At 43.8% G+C, this 22,327-nt stretch overlaps 3 protein-coding genes and 1 long non-coding RNA gene across 8 annotated transcripts; 2 read left to right on the forward strand and 2 right to left on the reverse strand.

Annotated features, from left to right (window-relative positions):
• The first annotated feature begins 2,420 nt into the window (after window positions 1-2,420).
• On the forward strand, window positions 2,421-12,543 carry LOC143352928 (solute carrier family 41 member 1). Of its 2 annotated transcripts, none has more exons than XM_076785963.1 (9): window positions 2,421-3,271; window positions 6,993-7,103; window positions 7,336-7,611; window positions 9,851-10,125; window positions 10,502-10,835; window positions 11,155-11,449; window positions 11,615-11,820; window positions 11,920-12,068; window positions 12,241-12,543. In XM_076785963.1, the coding sequence occupies exons 3-9, from the start codon at window positions 7,338-7,340 to the stop codon at window positions 12,415-12,417; spliced, it is 1,710 nt and encodes a 569-aa protein (XP_076642078.1). In that variant the 5' UTR covers window positions 2,421-3,271; window positions 6,993-7,103; window positions 7,336-7,337; the 3' UTR covers window positions 12,418-12,543. The 2 variants fall into 2 exon arrangements, with proteins under 2 accessions (XP_076642078.1, XP_076642079.1); XM_076785964.1 differs by having other exon boundaries at window positions 2,424-3,271; window positions 9,971-10,125.
• Window positions 12,544-14,198: 1,655 nt separating this feature from the next.
• LOC143352931 (uncharacterized) lies at window positions 14,199-16,400 on the reverse strand. The gene is made up of 4 exons (XR_013082022.1): window positions 16,308-16,400; window positions 14,569-14,695; window positions 14,357-14,478; window positions 14,199-14,276 (listed from the first exon to the last, which is right to left on the reverse strand). It is a non-coding gene; the product is annotated as an uncharacterized LOC143352931 (long non-coding RNA).
• LOC143352929 (uncharacterized) lies at window positions 14,269-20,780 on the forward strand. Of its 4 annotated transcripts, none has more exons than XM_076785966.1 (6): window positions 14,269-14,427; window positions 15,022-15,277; window positions 17,595-17,712; window positions 19,117-19,191; window positions 19,257-19,424; window positions 19,724-20,780. In XM_076785966.1, the coding sequence occupies exons 2-6, from the start codon at window positions 15,275-15,277 to the stop codon at window positions 19,951-19,953; spliced, it is 594 nt and encodes a 197-aa protein (XP_076642081.1). In that variant the 5' UTR covers window positions 14,269-14,427; window positions 15,022-15,274; the 3' UTR covers window positions 19,954-20,780. The 4 variants fall into 4 exon arrangements, with proteins under 4 accessions (XP_076642081.1, XP_076642082.1, XP_076642080.1 ...); XM_076785967.1 differs by lacking the exon at window positions 14,269-14,427 and adding an exon at window positions 14,591-14,610; XM_076785965.1 differs by lacking the exon at window positions 14,269-14,427 and having other exon boundaries at window positions 14,865-15,277.
• Window positions 20,781-20,924: 144 nt separating this feature from the next.
• Rtv (QVR superfamily protein rtv) lies at window positions 20,925-22,129 on the reverse strand. The gene is made up of 3 exons (XM_076785970.1): window positions 21,847-22,129; window positions 21,445-21,612; window positions 20,925-21,311 (listed from the first exon to the last, which is right to left on the reverse strand). The coding sequence occupies exons 1-3, from the start codon at window positions 21,914-21,916 to the stop codon at window positions 21,109-21,111; spliced, it is 441 nt and encodes a 146-aa protein (XP_076642085.1). The 5' UTR covers window positions 21,917-22,129; the 3' UTR covers window positions 20,925-21,108.
• Between the last annotated feature and the right edge of the window lie 198 nt (window positions 22,130-22,327).

The raw sequence follows: 22,327 nt of genomic DNA on the forward strand, positions 1-22,327 counted from the left end.
AACAAGCAGGAATAAATTATAGATTCCATCCTTCTAGAATTTCAATTAACCTGCGTATATATACATATATATATATATATATTTTTTTTTCATCTCTTCTTTACCTTGACGGAATAAACACGCCAGTTTGTTTTCCTCCATTTAATGCAATTATTTAGCCACTTATGGTATATCGCCGGAGATAACGGCTACGAGTGTCATCAGAAACGTGAACTTGAAGCGTACAGTGCCAATAAAGTAATAATCTGATCGATGTCGTTCGAGGAACGCCGTTATCGCTCGTACAAATCAAGTTTCTTTCGAACAGATCTGTCTCGCGCCGCGGCATTTAATTATCCGCGACGTACAAAGCACTCGACGACGAAAAAATACGAACATCGATTGAAATTCCCGATTACGAATGAATGCCGAGAATTGCCCGTTCCGAACGATCTAGCAAGGAAACAATAAATAGCCGAACGATAAGAAATTTCGAACAACGGTTCGACTTGCTCGTCGAAGTAACTGATCGTCAGATAAACGTGATTCGCGTTCCAGGGAAATCGGAAGAATTTTTGTAGAAAAGTCCGCAGGCTATTGTGTTCCACGCGGAACAGAGCATCGGTATACAGTGAGAGATGTATACGGAGAGATCACACGGGAGATCCGTGCGCGTTTTACAGCCGGCGATAAAGCCGCTATAAAAATTTCTGTATACCGTAGTAGTCGCATTAGCGGGGATACATACGTCGAACGTTTGCGGTGTCAGGATTTTCTTGTTTATGCTGGTTTCGAACGGGACATGGGGATGGGCCCGTGGACCGTCTCGCGATTTTTAATGCATCGTTCGCGTCAGCCCGACCGTCTCGAAGCACCGTCGAAGATAAAGATGTGCGCGGGCACGGCATTCCAAGCATACTTTCGCGATCTAGCGGATCGGCAACCGCGGGACGACATTCAAGCCTGTTTACCGGTCCGATAACACCCCTTTGACTGAAGACGATATCAAACACCGCGGCACCTGCTCGAAACGTAAATACCGTGACACGTACTTGACCTATACTCGGCGTTGTTATTGCCGTGTTTAGGCACTCGCGAAATTAGTGCCACGGCTTCTACCCGCCCGGTATGGAGGTACAGAACGCGCTCGAGTCACGTAACCCGTGAATTTCAATTACACGCGAGTGTCCGCGGGCCGCGTAACACCATCACCCCGTATAAAACGCTTTTAATGGGAATCCCGGGGCATCGGTGAATCGTTACGTCCGCGTCTCGCGTAATTTCCACCGCATTCTCTCCCGGCACAACGAGTCGCCGACGGTAAACACCGAGTGGATCGAGCGACAGTTCTCGTTATGTGATAAAATCACGGTTAACAAAAGATTTCCAGCGGAAACGATCATTACTATTAGGTGAGCGATAAAGTTTTAATCGGTCTTTCAGCAAACCGGCATGCGTCACCTTAGAGAGAATCCTGCTATCCATTGCAATCGTGCTCGCCATTTTTCGCATACCTCTGATAAAAATTCAATTCTTCCACCAGCAACTAGACCCTGATCGTTGTTGATAAAACGGAGTCGCGTGATTTATCGTCGTGCTGGCTTTGCTATATATAAACGGTTCTGCGCATTTATGACAAAAATCGCTTGGTCAAATGTAGCATAGTGGAAAGATTAAAGATTATTTTCAGAGAAGAATTACAATCTTATTTCTTGCTTTTCGCAGTCCGCAGTCCAGCTACGACTGTGTTCATAAAACTTGCGCGAACCAACGATCATTTTTAACTTATTTTGAAATTGTTAAGTGCCCGGCTGTCTACGTTAGCGAAGACACGGTGAACACGTAAATTGACATTGCCGAAGAGCTGGTCGGGTTCAGCCAACGTCCTTGATCCTGATACCGATCGGCGTCCTCCAGGATTCCCTGTATTATTCTTAATGCTAGTATTAATGTATTATTCTTAGTGCCGGTGTAATTTGTCGTTCGTTTCGCCTCTGATAATTACTTGGACTAATGGCCGACGAGTTGGATTGCCCCATTGTTCCGTGAACAGCGCGAATACTCGTCGCCGGGAATTATTTATCCGAAGATCGTCCGCCGCGTCATCGATACACACGAATCGTCGGCGCATGTCGGAAGTCGATGCTTGTGTTTGAGATCGCGAAATCATCGGGAAAGGTGAATCCCCCGACGTCCGCGGTCGGTGTCACGGCATGCCGTCGATCGCTTCGGGACTTCCCTCGATCGCCGGATATAGATCCCCACGGAAATCTGTCTTCGCCGAGGGCGAATCGAATAGAAGGTACGTATCGAACTGGCTTATCTGCAAAAGGGAAAAGAAAAACGAAAGAGTTAACGCAACGGACACAGGCGGTACTAAATAATGTCGCCTTGGACAGGTCTGTGCTTTGCGTGCTCGAACGATCGCGCGATGTCACTCGGATAACGGGACCGAAGAGAAATCAATCCTCGCACATCTGTCTGGTATTAATGCGCCTAAATGGACAGCGGCCGTGTAAACGCGTCCAGCGGCGATCACCGGAAGCGATCCGCGATTTATAGCAATTGTCGCCTCGTTATCGAGCGGCGCGATTAAATTCGTCGGCTAGCGTATCATTACAGAGAGACAGGAAGGGGAGAGGGAGGCGGCCGGTTGGTGGGAGGGTGTCTAGAATCGATCCAAGTTCGGACGGGGATTTCGCGCGGAGCGACGTCGCGAATCAATTAACGATCTAGAATTTATTCGCGATAATTCCTCCTCCCACTGTCGCGCAACGAATGACGAGATAGCGCACGTGCGTACCGTGCCGAACGACAAGGAACACACGTCGCATCTCTCTATGCACATGAGCGGCTCAAGTGCCGACAAATGGGCTGAGGCTTCTTTTATCAGTCAACCACGACCGCGTGAGGCAAACGGATCGGTACGCAGAGCACAGGCGAGACAACACGCGTCGTTCTACTTGGAACGTTGTTCGTTTTTCGCGAGACACCGAAAGAGCCCACGGGCCGGGCTACGATAAACGCGGACGAACTCGTCGATCCTCGATCTCCAGTGATCCACCTCGAACCGAACCGGGAACAACCCCCGCGAGAAGACAACTAACCACGTTTCCAGCGCTCGAAGGATCCAGACCGGAGACCGAACGGACGAACGCTCCTTCGAGAACGAGATCGAAGCCGCCGCGAGCCAGCCAGAAGTGGCAGGGTCAATCGAACATCAACGAACAATCAACGTTTTACTAGGAAACGTCGACACGCTGGCGCAAATTCCTCGATATATCGTTACTACGTAAGTACCAGACTGGTCGACGTGCGCCTTCATTCTCCTTCGTTTTATTCAAGAAATCGTTAACCCTTTGCACTCCCGTGCCGAGTGTGACTCGACGCTTTTAAATTGCCAGCGCAACGCCAGAACGGCCGGATCAATTAAACTGACTTGCTTCTGATTTTTTTTTTCTTTTGCAATGCCGTAGAAACCACGAGAAGGTTTTCGTGAGATGGATTCTGACAAACTGATTCGTACCGACTTGCTTCTGATTTTTTTTTATCTTTTACAATGCCATAGAAACCATGAGAAGGTTTTCGTGAGATGGATTCTGACAAACTGATTCGTACTTACTTGCTTCTGATTTTTTTTTTTCTTTTACAATGCCGTAGAAACCATGAGAAGGTTTTCGTGAGATGTATTTTGACAAACTGATTCGTACTTACTTGCTTCTGATTTTTTTTTTTTATCTTTTACAATGCCATAGAAACCATGAGAAGGTTTTCGTGAGATGGATTCTGACAAACTGATTCGTACCGACTTGCTTCTGATTTTTTTTTATCTTTTACAATGCCATAGAAACCATGAGAAGGTTTTCGTGAGATGGATTCTGACAAACTGATTCGTACTTACTTGCTTCTGATTTTTTTTTTCTTTTACAATGCCGTAGAAACCATGAGAAGGTTTTCGTGAGATGTATTTTGACAAACTGATTCGTACTTACTTGCTTCTGATTTTTTTTTTTTATCTTTTACAATGCCATAGAAACCATGAGAAGGTTTTCGTGAGATGGATTCTGACAAACTGATTCGTACCGACTTGCTTCTGATTTTTTTTTATCTTTTACAATGCCGTAGAAACCATGAGAAGGTTTTCGTGAGATGGATTCTGACAAACTGATTCGTACTGACTTGCTTCTGATTTTTTCTTTTGCAATTTTGTCGAAACTATCGAAAGGTTTTCGCGAGACATAAGGGACACAATTACTGTGGGGATACCAATTACTGTGCCTGTATTAACCCTTTGCACTCGAGTGGTGACCCTGAAGCACCACTAGAAATCGTTGTGGCATTATTTCAAAGAAATTACAAAGAATATTACAAAATTTTCATTCAATAGATTACTAAACATTTAACTATTATATGTGTAAATCGGATCAAAAATATTCTAAGACGGAAGAAAAATTTAGTTTCAGAATGAAAATAGCGCCGAGTGCTAAGGGTTAATTGTACTTATTTTCAAAGCGTAATAAATATTAAAAAAGAGATGTGTAACATATTAACAAAATTTAACCCTTTGCACTCGAAGCTATTTTAACTCCAAAACGAAACATTTTTTCCGACCTGGAATATTGCCCTTCTATATATTTCTTTTTTCATGTTGTACATACGGAAATGGCGCAATTTACTCGTACAATACCGTAATGTTTAGTAATTTATTAAATACAAATTTAATAATGTAGAAAATATTTTGAATAATGGTACAGCAATTTTTAGTGGTGCCTTACAGTCGCCATTCGAGTGCTAAGGGTTAATATCCCCTTTTTTAATATTCATTATGCTTTAAAAGTAAGTATAATTATTATAGGCACATTAATCGGTACCCCCACAGTAATTAGGTCCCTTACCCTATTTTCGCAAACTGTTTGGCAGCTGTGCACTACCGGATCAATTAAGCTGACTTCTTTCTGATTTTTTCTTTCACAATTTTGTCGACACTATGAAAAGGTTTTCACTAGACACAGGGTAAGGGATCCAACTACTGTGGGGGTACCAATTACTGTGACTGTATTAACTGTACTTATTTTCAAAGCATAATACATATTGAAAAAGAGATATGTAACATATTAACAAAATTTAATATCTCTTTTTCTAATATTCATTATGCTTTAGAAATAAGTATAATAAGTATAAGTATAAGCACAGTAATTGGGTTCCTTAACCTATTTTGACAAACTGGCAGTTGTGCACTACCAGATCAATTAAACTGACTTGATTCTGATTTTTTTCTTTTACAATTTTATCGAAAGTATGAAATGGTTTTCACGAGACATATTTTAACAAACTGTTTGGAAATTGTCCACTATCGGATCAATTAAACTGACCTATTTCTGATTTTTTTCTTTTATAATTTTATCGAAACTATGAAAAGGTTTTCACGAGACATATTTTAACAAACTGTGTGGCAGTTGTGCAGTTTAGCGGTTTTTCTCAATTTTGGCTATTTCACTACTGGTTGTTTTTTTAACATATTCGCGACCGCTGACATGAATTGACGTCATTTTTAATTCTATTGCTGATTGCCGCTGACAAGAATCTGACGTTTTATTTTTAACAACACATAATTGCAACGTTGATATTTCAAAACTAATTTTACCATTTTTATCTTTGCTTTAGCGATACAAGTTTGCGGCAAACAGCTTCAGAATTTCATTTTTTTCGCCGGTACTCGGTATTAGAAACGGAAAAATGTGCCGGTCGCGAATCTGTTAATATCTTTATTTAATTCTAAATTAATATTAAATCTTGTACCTCGAAGTACGTTTTAAACAAAACACTTCAAATAATAGGGAGCAGCCGTGAGCAAATTTGAAAAAATATTCGGATTAGCCCTCCACTACACAAGCTTGTACAAAATAAATAAATGTTCTTTCCGTTCAAGTTTCTTAACAGCAAACTCTATCCACAGGCATATCAGCTGTTACATAAAAATTGTATGTACATCAATATTAACGAGAAAATTGAATGCCTGGAATCCTACCTGTGTACCGTCCTTCTTTCGAACGAAACCGTGATTATTCCATTTTTCTATTCTCGTCCAGGACATAATAATCATGTTTTAATTATCGGTGTCCGTTTTGCCCGTCGTTTTCTACGGCTCGGGTCGAGAGTCTGAAGGACGCGCTGTGCTTCAAGAAGACGTACGAGCTGAAATGTTAATCGCACGTAGAACGATAAGCCGTGCAAAATGATTACACGTAAATCTACATTTGTTCGAGGACGGAGTGGTAGTAGTAGTGCCGCGTCGCTATATTTTGCCCGTGATACGGAAGCGCGAGTAAATTGAATGAATGGCAAATTTCTGTCTTTAAACGAGCAGTATAGTCGGAGCCACCGGGGGCAATTGAATCGAGCCGTATCGGGTTTCGCGTAATGAATATTTCTTCTTCTTTTTTTTTTCGGAATCTCCGTGCGGTTTCGTTTGATGTACAATCGCCGTGATTCCATTGGCAGTTTTTCTCCGGAAATGTTGCTCCCCCCTCCCCCTCTCACCAAAGTGGATTCTCGAATAAATCCGGCAACAGAGCCGTTTCGCAGGCTTTCTGCACGCGTGCAATTCGAATCCGGCGACACGTGGGATCAGATTAATAGTAACACAAGAACTGAATTCCTCGTATCGTTAGCGGGTACTATGCTGATCAGGTATATAATGTTACACGCGCTATCGTGCCGTCTAGCCGAAGAGCAACGACTCGGAAAAGAGTTTGCGGGATCGTAACTATCAATCCCCAGTGTTCCCTCGATTATTATCAGTTAATGAATACCTGTGACCAATATCGATCATCAAACAATCGACGAATCAATAACAAGATTTACGGCCACCGAAGGTACATCGATAAGCGTCGAGGCGATAGGCGTGCTCTATCTTGGAAATTTAATCGACCGATTTATTATTAAATCACTTGGTTACACTCGGGAGAACGGGTGCACGCTAATCATTTCCTTTGTTTCGGTCACTTTCACAGATCAAGGCTGACCGAAATCGGCAGGTCCGACGTGAAACTATCACAGGTCGATCCCCGAGTCTACCGATTTCGACGGGGATACTGCAGGATCGCCCGGCAGCACCGAATTCGGTACGTGACCACTTTGATTTTCATAATTGATAGATCTCTATCGACGAATCGAGTTCGATCGAACGATCTCTACCGATCTCTGGCCACCTTCTTCGGGAATCTTCCAGTTGTCACGAGTCCCGCGCGTGATCGTGCGCCGATCGGACAGTATTTATTAAAACGAACGAACTCTAGCGTCTACACACCCCCGTGAGAATGCGACACCGTTGCGAATCATCAGAAAAAATTGCAGGTATGGTCGCTTTTCCGGACTCGTCGACTGAGCCGACGCTGCTGAACGTAACTGGCATGAAGTTAAACAACCGGTCGGATCACGATGACCAATTACCGGACAAGACCGACAGCATGAAGGTTAAGGATCACGCGTTCACCATATCGCGGGTCAGCATGTGGAACGGCAAAGACAACTATGCGCTCGATTTCGATTGCATGGAGAAGGGCAACGAGACCAAGGTCAACGGATCCGTCGACATCAAAGCGGAATCGGACGTCGTGAAAAAAGTCGCAGGTGAGCAAGTCGTAGCGCGACCGTTATTGACCTTCCGAAAACCTAATCGCCGGACTGCGAATATTTTTACACCGATTCTTGTAGACACGAAAATACAGGGTGTCCCGAAACTGTTGTGTCTCCTCGAAAGGAGCAATTCCCGGGGATGTTTGAAATAGTTTTTTCCTTCTAAAAAATATCCCCCGCGGCTTTGTTAACGCTGCCGAGCCTTAAAAGTAACTAATTTTATAAAAATGAGATTGAATTTATTTGGATCTTCTGCGGTTCGTATTATGGTACATGCTCTACTGAATATATTGATTTAATCATTTCCACGAAATCATCTTTATGACTTCAGTAATTGTAAAATACGGTAAGTTTAGAGTTAAGGAGTTATTAACAAAAATCACGGACCAATCAGAACGCGGCTACAGCGGACACGTTAGTAGCCCACTGTAGTCGCCCTCTGATTGGTTCGTATTTTTCCATAACAACTTCTTAACAAAGCCGCGGAGAACATTTCCGTAAAGAAGAATCTCACTTCACACGAATTCAGGAATCACCGTTTTCAAGGAAGCACAACATTTTTCGGACACCTGGTAGAAGCGCTTGAAGAATTTGAAAATACTGCTGGGCTATTTTCAACTCGTCAACACGTTAACCGCCACATATTCCCAGAGACTCCTACAAAATCAGAGTAATTTAATTAATGAAAGCGAAACTAGAAATTTTTAATGTATTAACCCCTTGCACTACTATTTGTCTTGTGATTATAATGATTATGAATTCTTCATCGTTCAGAATTTCATAGAAAAAAAAAGATTAGATTTACTATATGCCTGTATTTTCTCCGAAGGATATATATCAACTACAATAAAATAGAATTTTATTTCGGTTCAAAGGAAATTAATAACATACATATTCGAGTCCGACTCGATATTGTAGGGCAAGGGGTTAATAAAATTCGGTTTATCTGGACACGTCACAATAAAAATGAGTATCTAAACCTGGTAAAAAATTACTGTCGTCAGTCATATATACTGACATGGCAGTTAACTTGTTAAAACCGTCAAGAACAAAAATAGATGCATACGTGGTTCCTCTGTCTTGCAGTTAATACCTGCAACTTTAATTTTTCATAAATATCCACAGTCTAACAGTAACTGTTGCATTTAGGCTCCAGAACTTTACACAAAATAAAAAATTTTCCAATGAATTATGAGCGACAGGAGTTTCATTTTTATGCACTTATAACAAAAATAAATAGCTGCAATTTGGAACGGTAGAAAGACGAAAAGAATCGAGGACTATCGAATATTACTTCCGGCCTCCTAAAATCATTCGAATAAGAACGAATTTTCCAAGCGGTTCTCGTGTCTCGCGACACAGACTTTTTATTTTGCATAAAGATCCGCGGCCTAACTCGTCAGAATCAATTAAACTTTGCCATTCGAAATGTCAAACGGTCCTGCGATGCTACATACGCGCGTAACCATAGCATTCTAATCGGTGACCAACTTCTTTCCCCTAATTCCTGAACTGGGCTCTCGTATTCGGCGTCCGCGTGATCTATGATCTATTATGAGACACCGCTGCAAGCTTGCAAGGGATCGGTCGGTTGTAAGAATGAGAGATGTGTCCGGTAATCTATACCGTGTATACTGTCATAACAATAAGCGAACGAAAGAAAACTTCCATTGTCTCGCGAACGATTTTACGAAGCGGGGCGAACGCACGGAAACCCGAGCAAACGCGAAGCGAAACGGTCGCCGGAGAAGCGATAATTAATAAAACTCCGCCACTCTAATTAATCCTAGGTATCGGGCAATCGCGTGTCGGTATCGTTGACGAAACTGTGTTCCGCGATGCCCCGCGGTCGTGGAAACGGAGCAACAAGGGAAATATCGTGACGTGTTGCGGCATTTGTACATAAATAACAACAATCGTTTCGAAAGCGATAACCGTGCTCGTTTTTTTCCATGTTCTTGGCCGGGCGCGCGGAGAAATCAATTCGCGGCCCGTGCCGAGACCGTCGAGACCCGTTGGCGGCGGCGAGTTTACGCTTGAACGTCGATCGCGATTGTTGATCGCTTAATAAACGAGAAATATGCGCTGATAAAATCGATTCGTTAAAAATATCGAGATCCACGCGATAATTCCGGGGGCGATGGTCCACGATATCGGTATTACGTAAAACGCTGAAAATGTTCTCGAGGCATCGGGGTGCTGTGCGATGTGAGATGTATTCGTTTCTTGGTAGCGGGATTGAAAACCCCTAACGGACAAAAGAACAAAGGGGACATGTCACTGTGCACTCTGGCCGGCCGATCGCTTTCAAGTGGAAGTTCCCTAGTGACCATCTCTTCCGTCGATAATTCAGATGGCGATCCGGACTTCCCGAATAACCCGGACGGGTTCAACAACAACGCTCACAGGAACGAGAAATGGTACCAGACCACGCTCCAAGTCGCCGTGCCGTTCTTCATCGCCGGGATTGGCACCATCGGGGCCGGTCTGGTTCTCGCGGAGGTCAAGGTACGCCGAACTTATTAATCCGTCCCATGTGACCAGCGCAGAATTATCTAGTACAGATCGGCGTCGCAACGGCACCGCATTGTTATCAATCACGCTACTCCTTGCTACTTCTTGTTGTCTCGAGATAGTGCGCAGCGTACAACGTTATTTTCTTGTCTTTTTTTTTTTTATTTATCGCGCGCGTTTCTGCGTTCTATGTGGAAACGCACGGTTCATCTCCGGGAATCTTTTCCATAAACATCGGTGCAAACGTTGTTCGCCGTTTGCGAAATTCGATCGGAATTCCTTCTCGGAATGCAATTTACATTCCCGGTCGCGTTCCCGCCATAAGTCCCCTCCGCCCCACCCGTTTAATTAAACCTCGTCTCTGTTCTAGGACTGGGAAGTGTTTAAAGTCGTTTCTCAATTATTCATTCTGGTGCCCTCTTTGCTAGGATTGAAAGGCAATCTGGACATGTGCCTGGCCTCGCGCCTGTGCACCCAGGCGAATTTAGGGAACATGAACGGCGTCCGTGAGATCACGAAAATGATCATCGGTAACGTCGCCCTGGTACAGATACAGGCGATCGTCGCGGCGATCTTGGTGTCGATTTTCGCAGTTGTGGTCGACGCGATCGTCGAAGGCAACAAGTACCAATTCCAGTGGGAGCATTGCTTGTTGCTGGCCGCGTCTAGCGTGTCCACCGCCACCAGTTCCTGTTTCATTCTAGGTAATTGCATCGCTGTCGTGAAGTCAAACTGACCGGTTTCTGTTCTTTTTACAATCTTCGAGAGATTTCGACGGAACAATGCTGACCCGTCTGGAAGTGTCTTGTTAGCGGTGTAACGATTTTTATCAGAGGCGTTGGCGAGGAGATCAATCAGATCGTATCGATTCGTTTAAACGATATTCGTACGCGTCACTTTGCGCCGGTGTAGTTTTTCTTTTTCTTCACGGCGTCGATGAAAAACGCATTAGTTTTTTGCGACCGTTGTCGTTGAATCGTTCGTTGGGAGTGTTTCCTTGATCGACGCTTCTGTCCCAAACAGATTTCGTAATGATCGCCGTGATCATGGTGTCGTACCGATGCAAGATGAACCCGGACAATTTGGCGACGCCGTTGGCAGCATCGGTCGGCGACGTGGTGTCCCTGAGCGTGCTGTCGGCCATCGCGTCGTCGTTGTTCCAGAGAATCCAGACGCAGATATGGATCCTTTACGTTATACTCGGCTGTTACTTATTGATACTGCCGTTCTGGGTTTACATTGTTCTCAAGAACAAGTACACCAGAAACGTGCTGACGTCCGGCTGGATTCCGGTTCTATCCGCTCTGTTTATTAGCGGGTGAGTATACGGTTCGATACGTATCGCGGTTGTTATTCCCCCGTCCGAACAATCGGAAAGAGAAATCGCGGAATCTCTCGCGAGAGAGAGAGAGAGAGAGAGAGAGAGAGAGAGAGAGAGAGAGAGAGAGAATCGCCGTGTAAACGACATAATTTGCACTTTCAGATTCGGCGGTCTGATTCTCGACCGCGTGGTCGACGAATTCAACGGGTTCGTGATCTTCCAACCTATCATAAACGGAATCGGCGGCAATTTAGTTTCTGTACAAGCATCTCGAATCTCAACGACGTTACATCAGACCACGATTATGGGGATTTTACCGCCGTCCTCGAAAATGTGGGTTAGCCCGTGGACGGCGCTCTTTAGAGGCTGTAAGTGGTGCAATGATGCAAGAATAACTAATGTTGCCGCTACATATTTTTCGCACTTCCCACCAATTGCATAATGCCCCGTTCGCTTTCGTTCTGCAGCGCCGTACGCGAAAACGGCCAGAATACTCATTTGCATGGCGGTGGTCGGCGAACTAGTCTTCATTTTCCTCGCCGATTACATGAAGCACGGTACATCCTTGCTGCACGCGTACTTCGTCATCTCGTATCTCGTGGTGGCCGTGTTTCAGGTGGGTACCGATGACGATCATTCTTGACTACGGGATCCTTCTACGATCCTTCGGTCGCTCGGCCGCTGTGCTGCGAGTGAAAGGTTCCGGTCACGGCCGTGATCAACCGAAAAAAGAGAAACAAGAAAAATCAAAGTATCGATTCCTTTTTATCTCCACGCTCCTGTCGCAGGTTATGCTGTTGCTGTACATGGCGCATATCATAATACACGCGATGTGGCGGCACAAAATCGACCCGGACAACTCGGCGATCCCGTACCTGACGGCGTTGGGCGACCTCACCGGGACGATGTTCCTCGCGCTGGCGTTCTGGTTCCTCATCAGCATAGATCAAGCGTACGCCAAGTAATTGGAAGGGGCCCGGCGCCGGCTCTCTGTACCGTTACTGTCGCGCGATACAGCTCGATAGATATAGATAGATAGATACAGCGCGGCGTGCAAATTTTGAGAGACGTTCGATACCCTCGGTGGAAGAGAAAAGCAGGAAGAGAGCAGACACGAGGATCAACCGAGGATGAGAGCAGTTCGTGGAAACGAGAATGGAGCATTTTTACCGGACCATCTAATTGATCTTGAGCGAACACGGGTCCGGCAGTCTGTTTCTATCCCCATTACGGAAACCTTTTAATGGTACGTTAGCTCCGCTAATTAGTCCGCGTCGCGGAAACTGGACATCGGTCGTTTGGAAAAGGTACCACGCTGCTGTCGTTCATGTTGGAGGCTGCTCTGGAAGCAAGAACAAAGTGCGACACTGAGTCTCTGATGCAAGTCGCGGATGTTTAAGCGTCGCAACCCCTACATGATGCAATTTAATGTAGTCTTTTTTTTTTATCAATTATGCAACCGTGATCGCGCAAGAACGTCAGCGAGGAACGTATCGATTCGGTGATCGTTTAGAATTGCCGTGAAATCATTTTTATACGTGTTTGTTTGTTTTTTTTTTTTTTTCTTTTTTAATCGCGCGCGATCGTTGGCAGGTGAACGGAAGTATTTTTAATTGTAATATACACGTGTGTGCATTGTACTTTTCGATTCTAATCGTTCGTTAGGGAAACTAAATGCCAATCCAAAACTGTTACCGCTGAGCGCGAAAGCATTGGAATGGAGTTTGTACAATGGTACTTGTATTTTCAATAGTGAGATTGTAGGTATAATTCATGTAGAAAAAAGAAAAAGAGCAGAAACGAGTATACGAGCGACAATACTTAATAGCTGTAGGAGAATAGCAGAACTTTCTACAAACAATAGAGTAATCGAATAACAGACTGGTAGAATCGAGTACGTTATAAACCGACTTTTGTCACCAAATAGTGTCAGCAATACGAATTGTTAGTATTTAAATAATCGAAATGATTTAAGCACAATGTACAAAACTTTGCAATACCACATAGATTATAATAACTTATTTTGTATAATTGTCCTGTGATTTGTAGTACCACTTTGTATTACAAAAACCTAATGAAATGTTATAGTTCTTGAATAAAGCAATACTACTTACAACAATCGGTCTTATTGCGTGCATACTTGAACCAATGAGCTCTCGCAATTTTTACCGATTTAAAATATGGAAAGGAGTTAATAAGAAGTTCTAATATATTTATAGAAAAACAAACACAAACTTTCATAATATTCCTATAAGGTAGGAACATAATTTATAGTGTTCTTTTTCTGTTCGATATGTTGCAAGTATGAGCACTTCTCTGCACAAAAGAAACATAGGTGGAGCACCTCAAAGCAAAAACCTAACCTACTCTCTTCAACTGGTCTCGCAAGTATGACTTAGTATGTCAACAAACAGCAACAACTTGTAACATCGGAAACACGATGACTGTTAGGGTTACATAATTTATACTCAACTAATACATATGCAAAAATGTAACGGAACGCGTATAAAATGTTAGGTTAGGTTCTGCGCGAATAAATGCGAGCTCAATTACGCGAATGAATTAGTTGCAGCTAAGAATACGAAATTACAATGATTACACAACAATTGTACGAGTGAGAGCGCGTACGACGAGTACGTAGCACGTTAATTTTAATCGGTGCATATGAAACAACTGCACAACGCCGCCGTTACGTCAAAACAAAAGTTTCCACGCGTTTCGTAGGATGTCGTAGATTGTCCTAGATGTCGTTCATTTTCGTTCATTCTCATTCAAACACGTGTGCGCCTGTAACGCGTTAAATAACTCACCGCTAATAATTATCCTGGAATAAAGAGATGAATATAAAATTACAGAAAATATTTCATGAAACAAAAAACTGCGATAATTCTCTGCCGTGGTTACATAACAGCTTATTCAAACAATCCCTCAAGATCCGCTGGTAAATTACGCTGGCTTCAATTCTAAACCCGATGGTAAGTCAAGCGAGACGTACAGGTACTGCGACGCAAAGAAAACTTTGAAACCTGAAATCACAGCGAGTGATAATTGTTTGCGAGCAACATTCCCAATTTGTATAAAAAAGCACCGAGCAATGTATTAAATAATAATTGAACCTTCTCGGACGGCTTATTTAAACAATCCTTCAAGATTCGCTGGTAAATTACGCTTGCTTAAATTCTGAACCCGATGGTAGGTCAAGCGAGACGTACAGGTACTGCGAAGCAAAGAAAACTTTGAAACCTGAAATCACAGCGAGTGATAATTGTTTGCGAGCAACATGACCAATGTGTATAAAAAAGCACCGAGCAACGTATTAAATAATAATTGAACCTTCTCGGACGGAAGTTTGTTACTTTCTTGGGGATTTCGAGGCAGCAACAACGAAGCCCGCCGCATCGCAGGAGCCGTGGCACTGCGCACACGTCGGGGCGCAGCTATTGGTCATCGCGGCGCGCGCGGCAACTTCGAAATCGCGTAAAACCTAGTTGAATCGCGTTCACCGAAATGAAAGTTCTACCGTGTCCCCGAATGAGTCCTTACGAACCTTCGCAACTTGGTCTCTGCAGGTGGGGTACATAACAAGAAGGGGGATGCTGGAACCCGTGCGCGACATTCTCTCGAGACATTTAAACTGGAACAGTTCCTGACCGTGTCCAGGAGACGCTGCACCGGTTCCTCCGAGAGTCCGCACCACCGGAAGTTCGTTTGTTTTCGTTCGAACGTGGAACGAGCACTGATGCGGGATCAACTGGTTTCATCGGAACAACAGTGATCGGATTTACCCACACGAGACCTGAACGCGAACCTTCGGCGACCACGATGGTGGGTGAATAATAAATAAATTCATACCAGTGTCCGTGTACGTGTTCACAATAATAATTCTACGCAGTGTACGCAATCTTTTTTTCCATAAAAATTCGATCCCAGGGAATAAACGGATATCGATCGGCGGTAAGTTCGTATTGTTCTTACACAAGTGGAACGAAGTTCGAACCGTTCTGTTAGATCGAGATTTACGTATGTACGCGGACGGTTCATCATACATTTGATCGAGTAGAATCCTTGACTGGGTTAATTGCTGCAAACGTTACTCGTTGACGTAATTGACCTCCGACATTCTTTCCATAACCGACAGAACACCGGACAGCGTGGAATACACACGTTTCCCCGATTCTTGTAAAACATTTCCATTTCTTTGTTCCAGTTGCATGGAAATGATAGTTGTCCGTGCATGCTCACCGACGCGGCGAAAATGTACAGTATGTAAAGAGTAATTTCACGTCTGCTTGTACCTGAATCGGATAAAATCAACAACAACGTTCTATCCTCGCATTCTTTTCCGTTCGTGTTCTCCTCACCGATACGATCGATGAACCGCGTCTCGAGATGGTGATTAGAAAAACATGTTTAAGACACGGCTCGAGCGACGCGTAATGTAACAAGCATTCCTCGCAGGATTGTTCGACGGGTTTTACGTTGGCGTTGGAAAAGGGGGGAAAAAAAGGAAAAGAAACGTTGCATCGCGCACTGTTGGTATTGCATTCGGTCTCCGCTGCCTCCACAATAGAGCCAGGATTAATAGGAGCCACCTCTACTCCGGAGTGAAGGTGAGCGGAAAGGAAGGCGAAAGGGTGGTTTGACACGCACTGCCGAGCACACGAATGTCTTTAGTCGTTACTATCTTGGGCACAATAACGCTCTGTCAAGCACAAGTGCCGCTCCAGGTCTATGTGAGGGTAACGAAAACGTACGATCCGGTTTCGATCGCGATATGCTCGTTACGTATTAGATCAGCGTGGCTCGGGGAAACACAGATACAATACGTTGCTCGCCTCGATATTTTATTACGAACCGTTGCGGTTCTTAACCGGCAGCATTCCAACCTGGTAAATATTATGAGTCGATCGAAATTTCAAGGTATCGTATTCAGCGAGGCATACTTTCTCGTATCGAAATTTTTCGCATCTCCGGTAGCGCGCCGAATCGCAGATCTCATTTTTGATAAAAATCTCATTTGGGTTTCAAGGTCCTCCTCGCGAAGACTCGCGTGGCTCGTTTTCTTCCCCGACGACCTTAAAACCCGGGAACGCGCCCCGAGGAATTTTTCAAATTGCAGATTGCCGGTTTTCTGGCGCGCGATCGGTAACAAGAGAGTCGTCGCGTTTCACCTAAAATATGAGCAGCGTTTGGACGTTTACTTTCTACGAACGTTCGCGTTCGACTGCACAACGGAGTGGCGAAATCGTGAATAGATATCTATGTAATCCCTTGCAAGACGCGCCGCCGCTGCGAGTCATGTATGAGCGAACCAATTCACAGTCATCTATTGCGTATATCTCTCTCTCTCTGTCCGTGGAGATGCATACACAGACAGACACGCACACACGTGCACGTCGACAAGATCGCACGCGTTCGAAGATATTGCTCGCGATGATCACTTTCAGATGCGCCAGGCGACGAGCAGTCGTTCGAACCGCGCGAACGTTTCGTCCAAAGGATAATTGTTTATTTCGGTGATACACGCAAAGCGGCAACACCCGTGCCGCGTGTCTAACAGTTTGCCTAACACCGATGATGCATATCGCCGCGACGATGATACACGGCTCCGAACGAATCGCCTACCGCCGAGAAGGCTCCGCTTACATCCTTATCTCGCATCCTTATCGCACACAAATCCGTGTAATAACGAGATGTGCTGCAGGACATCAGCAGCGAATCGTGATTATCGTTTATGACTAACAGATTGTCTGATCGCGTTAAGTAATACGGCCCAGGCCGCGAATATCACCGAGATAAGATATTTACGCTGGCATTCCACGGTCTTTTATAAAAGCGTACGAACGAAAGTTGCATAAACAGTTCCGGTTGACTCCGCTTAGGGTCAGACGGTGACGTCAGAATTTCGTACGATCCGTCGAACCTTCTCTCTCGCCAGGATATCCGAGGAGATTTTGGTGCCACGTGCCTTGACCTAGATCTATATTAGAATCTACGTTAAGGACACTTTCCGCCGGTGATGTTCGAAAGTAATTCCCCTTGAAACATCAACTTATGCATGTCGTTTCCGATCGGACGGGCGTTCCCGTCTACGGGAACTATTCGCGACAGGCGATTACACATTCGGGAACTTTAATTGCAGATGAAAGCGGTGGTATTCCTAGTTGCGATAGCAGCAACCAGAGCTTTGCCCCTCTCGAAGGTGCACGTGAAATTTGTTTCCCCTCCCCACATTTACGAGCACGGCATTACGACAGACGGTTAGTCCATAGGCGTAATTATTAGGGGGGCCCATGTGTAATCAATTATTTTGAAATCGAAAACAAACTTTGTAGTAAATTCAGTAAATTTATTATACGATCTCCATCATTATCAAGGACAGTTTGCCATCTCTCCTGCAAATTTTCAATCCCCCTCTTACAGAAATCCAGGGTTCGTCAAGCAAAATGTGACTCGAGGTGCCTCCTAACATCTTCTACAAAATGTTTTATTTCTTAAACAATGCTCCAGAGATCTGGAAAGAGAGATCTTTCTCATTGCAATTCTTTGATTTTTTTCCTGAGTGAGTTTCGCTGTACGGGGCCGGGCATTGTCAATTTGCAGCATTGCACCTTTCCTGTGGACCAAAGATGCCCTCTTCTTCAATAGTTCTGAATACAGCCGTTGTAATTGCTGACAATACAACTCAGCGGTAACTGTTTCTCCAGGTTCCAACAACTCAAAGTGAATCATGCCACGACAGTCCCAACAAATGCACAGTAACACCTTTCCAAGTGATGAGCTAGGTTCAGGGGTTGATGTTGCGGTTTGATTTGCAGAAAGCCGTTGCTTGGAACGCTTTATGTTATCATAAAGAATCCATTTTTCATCTAACGATTCTGCTAAGAAATGGATCTCCACGAAATCTGGATAGCAATCAAGTGCAAATTGTTCGACGAATATTCTCGTTAGATAATTGATGCGGTACCCATATTCCTTGACTATATGCCCTTCCCATTTCGTGTAGGTGCCTTTGTATAGTCCACCATGTGGACCCAAGGCTTCTCGATAATTCTTGTATACTTAATTTCGGATCAGCTTCCACTAGAGATTTTAGGGTGTCATTATCAAATTCAACTGGTCTCGAGGCCTGTCGGAGGGATCATAATCACCGGCAGCAAACCTTCCGAACCAACGTTGACACTTGTTGACCTTCGATACATCTCCATAAACATTGCAAATTTCCTTTGTTGTTACATTAAATCCCGCATGAAAATGAAAAAGTATGCAATGACGAATATGATCCTCGGAAGGTACGACCGCCATTTTATTATCGTAAAAAGAATTATACTTTTTAGAATATTTTGAGCACAGGCTGCTTTACCGAAAACTGTAAAAGAATACAGTGACTCCCACCAACATTGGTACGCTCTTAAAAATCGCATAACTTTGTCAACATTGGTCTGTACTTCTTGAATTTTTTTTTTTGAGAAGTTAGAACACAGTGTTAATTTGAAGACAGGCTGCTTTACCGAAGACTGTAAAAGAATACGTGTTTCAACGATCGGTACTAAAGGCAAAAGAAATTCTTTGAAAATAATTGATTACTTATGGGTACCCCTGATACATTGCGCACCGATAACAGAATCTTACGGCAACCAGTCAAATTCATTTTTATTCGTCAGGGGATCGCACGATCGACCAAAGGTCATACGTCTCCATCGGTAGAAGGAGCACGACTGGAAATCCGAGGCAATTTGGTACGAACTCGTCAAAATTGTTTTTGTTAACACTGGTGCAACCTGGACATTCATTTGTTTTTCAGGGCAGCGTATCAGCGCGTCGCAGAACAGTATACCCGTGTACATTAAACCGGAAGACGCCGAATCCTTGTGGCCGGTAGGCGTGTTCATACCGCCAGTCGATGTCAACGATCTTGGCTACAGTTCGCATGAGTCGAGACACATGACGCCTGATTATTCTAATGGACTTGGTGAGACATTCTTTTTATGCTACACTCAACTACGTTGCTTAGTTCAATTATAATATTTAACAGAATACTGAGAAACAAGAAATAGAGATCTCGGTACCGATTTGTTTCTAGAAGTTTAAGGAAAGGCTCTGTCGAAAGGTAGAAATCTGTAATAAGATTTTTACAAAAAGTTAAAACTGATGGTGAAGTAGGTCTCGAAGGTTGTGAAAGATTTAGGCACTCTGTATTTTGTAGACAGGAAAACGCTTCCCGTCGAGCATTAACATGTAAAACCTTGTTCGCTGCTTTTAATGTTTCAGCGTATCACGATCCGTATCTATTGACCGGTGAAAAAGCGATGATAGCGGTGAAATATCTTTACGGCTTAGGCGAACTGTTTTACGACGACATTCCGCACGAAAGAGCGCTGCTTAGGAACCAAGAAGAAAGGAGGCGGAACGGTCTCCACGACCACATACTGAAGAGCTTGAGGCCCACGTCTGCGTTCTACAGGAAACCTCGGTCAATTAGCAATCGCTACGTTTATTAGTAAATTTTCAAGCGGGCGCCGGACTTTCTATAATTGCTATACCGTCTTCTCGAATTCACGCCAACAAAAATTATAAGCTTTCCTTTCTTAACATTGTCTGAATTAAACATTAGATCAAGCGCTAACGCAACTCTGCGCGTAATCGACATTTTCAGAGAATAACAAAACCTTTCTCATTGTACGGCTAAATTTGATTTCTGCGTTGAACACGAAAAATTTCCAAAGTCACAACAAAAACGTTTCTTATTGTACGGCTAAATTTGATTTCTGCGTTGAACACGAAAAATTTCCAAAGTAACAACAAAAACGTTTCTTATTGTACGGCTAAATTTGATTTCTGCGTTGAACACGAAAAATTTCCAAAGTAACAAGAAAAACGTTTCTTATTGTACGGCTAAATTTGATTTCTGCGTTGAACACGAAAAATTTCCAAAGTAACAACAAAAACGTTTCTTATTGTACGGCTAAATTTGATTTCTGCGTTGAACACGAAAAATTTCCAAAGTAACAACAAAAACGTTTCTTATTGTACGGCTAAATTTGATTTCTGCGTTGAACACGAAAAATTTCCAAAGTAACAAGAAAAACGTTTCTTATTGTACGGCTAAATTTGATTTCTGCGTCGAACACAATTAAAAGATTTCAAAAGTAACAACTAGAACTGTATCACTGCGTTTCCATTCGACACATGCGCATTAATTTCTGGTCTCTTTCAACAACGAACTTAATTAATTCATGGGTCGCGTGCAAAATACGTCTAGCGGAAACGTGTACGTATGTAAGTGCCATTATTGTTCATGGACAGTCTGCGCTGAACACTTTCACAAGTGTGATTTACACAAATTGCAATGTACTGTAATTAATACAACAATATATCCTGCTCGTTCTCTGTTCAATGTTCTCTGTGCCAGGATTTATCGCGTGAAAGCTAGGCGTTCGGCAGTTTCGCCGCGATTGAAACACACATGAAATACGTAACCATAAATATAGACATGTATTTTTTACAGGCTTCACACTAGACTCGGTAACAAAATATCGTTTTCCATCGTGCTGACTATATGGACAAAATGATCCAGAGAATCGCAACATATACAAGGAACTTTTTCTAGAATAATATACATTTTCTTTTGTTGTTTTAATTCAGTTCTGGCGGTCTCAGACGAGCCATCGCAGTGCCACGCACAGCGTCGCGAGAATCAGCCCGTTCGAGACGCCCAGTTTCCCCGTTCCGTTGCATAGATCGCCGAAACAAAGACACATGTACACTTTCTTGTAATTCCAAACGGTGTAAGCGCACCTCTCCTCCCCGTCGTCGGGGCCCCGTTGAAAACAAAGTCTTTGCGTCGCGGTGCCATACTCTATACAGGAAAATGAATGGTTGTTAAATAAAAGACGATCGTGTGTGATCCGAAAGAAAAGAAAAAAAAAAAAGAAAAAGAAATTGAAAATGCAACGAGCTCCATCGTTTCGCACGCGAAGCAATCCCCTCACCGTTGTTTATACCATGCCTCTCGATGATCTTTCCGCACCAGCCGGACGCACAAGGGACAGAGTCTACACCTTTTTCTAATTCGATCTGCGTCGAGTTCATAGTGAAAGGATCCTTGCACGATCCCAATTCACCTCTCGATCGGCAATTCACGCATCTTCGGAGAAGGCCTGAAACAAAAGGGGAACGGATAGATTAAGCACTGTCTCGACTACGCAACCCGGTCGAGCCGATATAAATCTTCAATTTCGTCAAACGATGTCTTAATACGTTCTCGCGATCAACGAAAAGAAAAACGCAACGGTTTGCGGAAAGGATGCGCTGTCCGGTATGCGGTGAAAGTATGACATTGCCTGCGCCGCCGTGCGCGCACACATAGATGCAATCTCTGGCATGAAACTCACCGGTTGCTCTCTGAAGTAGAACCAGGTTGAGAATCGCGAGCACCAAGGCAACACTCCTCCAAGGACTCATTCTATCGATTGTCCGATTCTTTTGTCGATTGCGTCTCGGTGTTTTGTTTTTTCTTTTCTTTTTCTTTCTTTGTTGTCGAATCCCTCACACGTACACGGTGCCGTGTGCGACGAAGACACTGGGACGATCAAACACGGCCATTTTGGAACTAAACTATGACTATGAGAAGCGAACACGTACGCCATACAGCAAGCACCAGTCCCTCCCAGACCCTCCTTTCACTCGGCTACCTTTAAGGTCATCAACGTGTTCGAGAAGATTGAACGAAGGAAATCGCTGCAGAGCGAAAGACTCGGTCGGTAAATGAACCATGGTGTCGATGCGTTCCGATGAAACGATGCGATCGAATATATAATGCTACAAAAAAAAAAAGAAAAAGGAACGTATTGTCGTAGATTAAAAATCCCTCGA

The sequence above is a fragment of the Halictus rubicundus genome, chromosome 3, assembly GCF_050948215.1.
Source record: "Halictus rubicundus isolate RS-2024b chromosome 3, iyHalRubi1_principal, whole genome shotgun sequence".
NCBI lineage: Eukaryota > Metazoa > Arthropoda > Insecta > Hymenoptera > Halictidae > Halictus > Halictus rubicundus.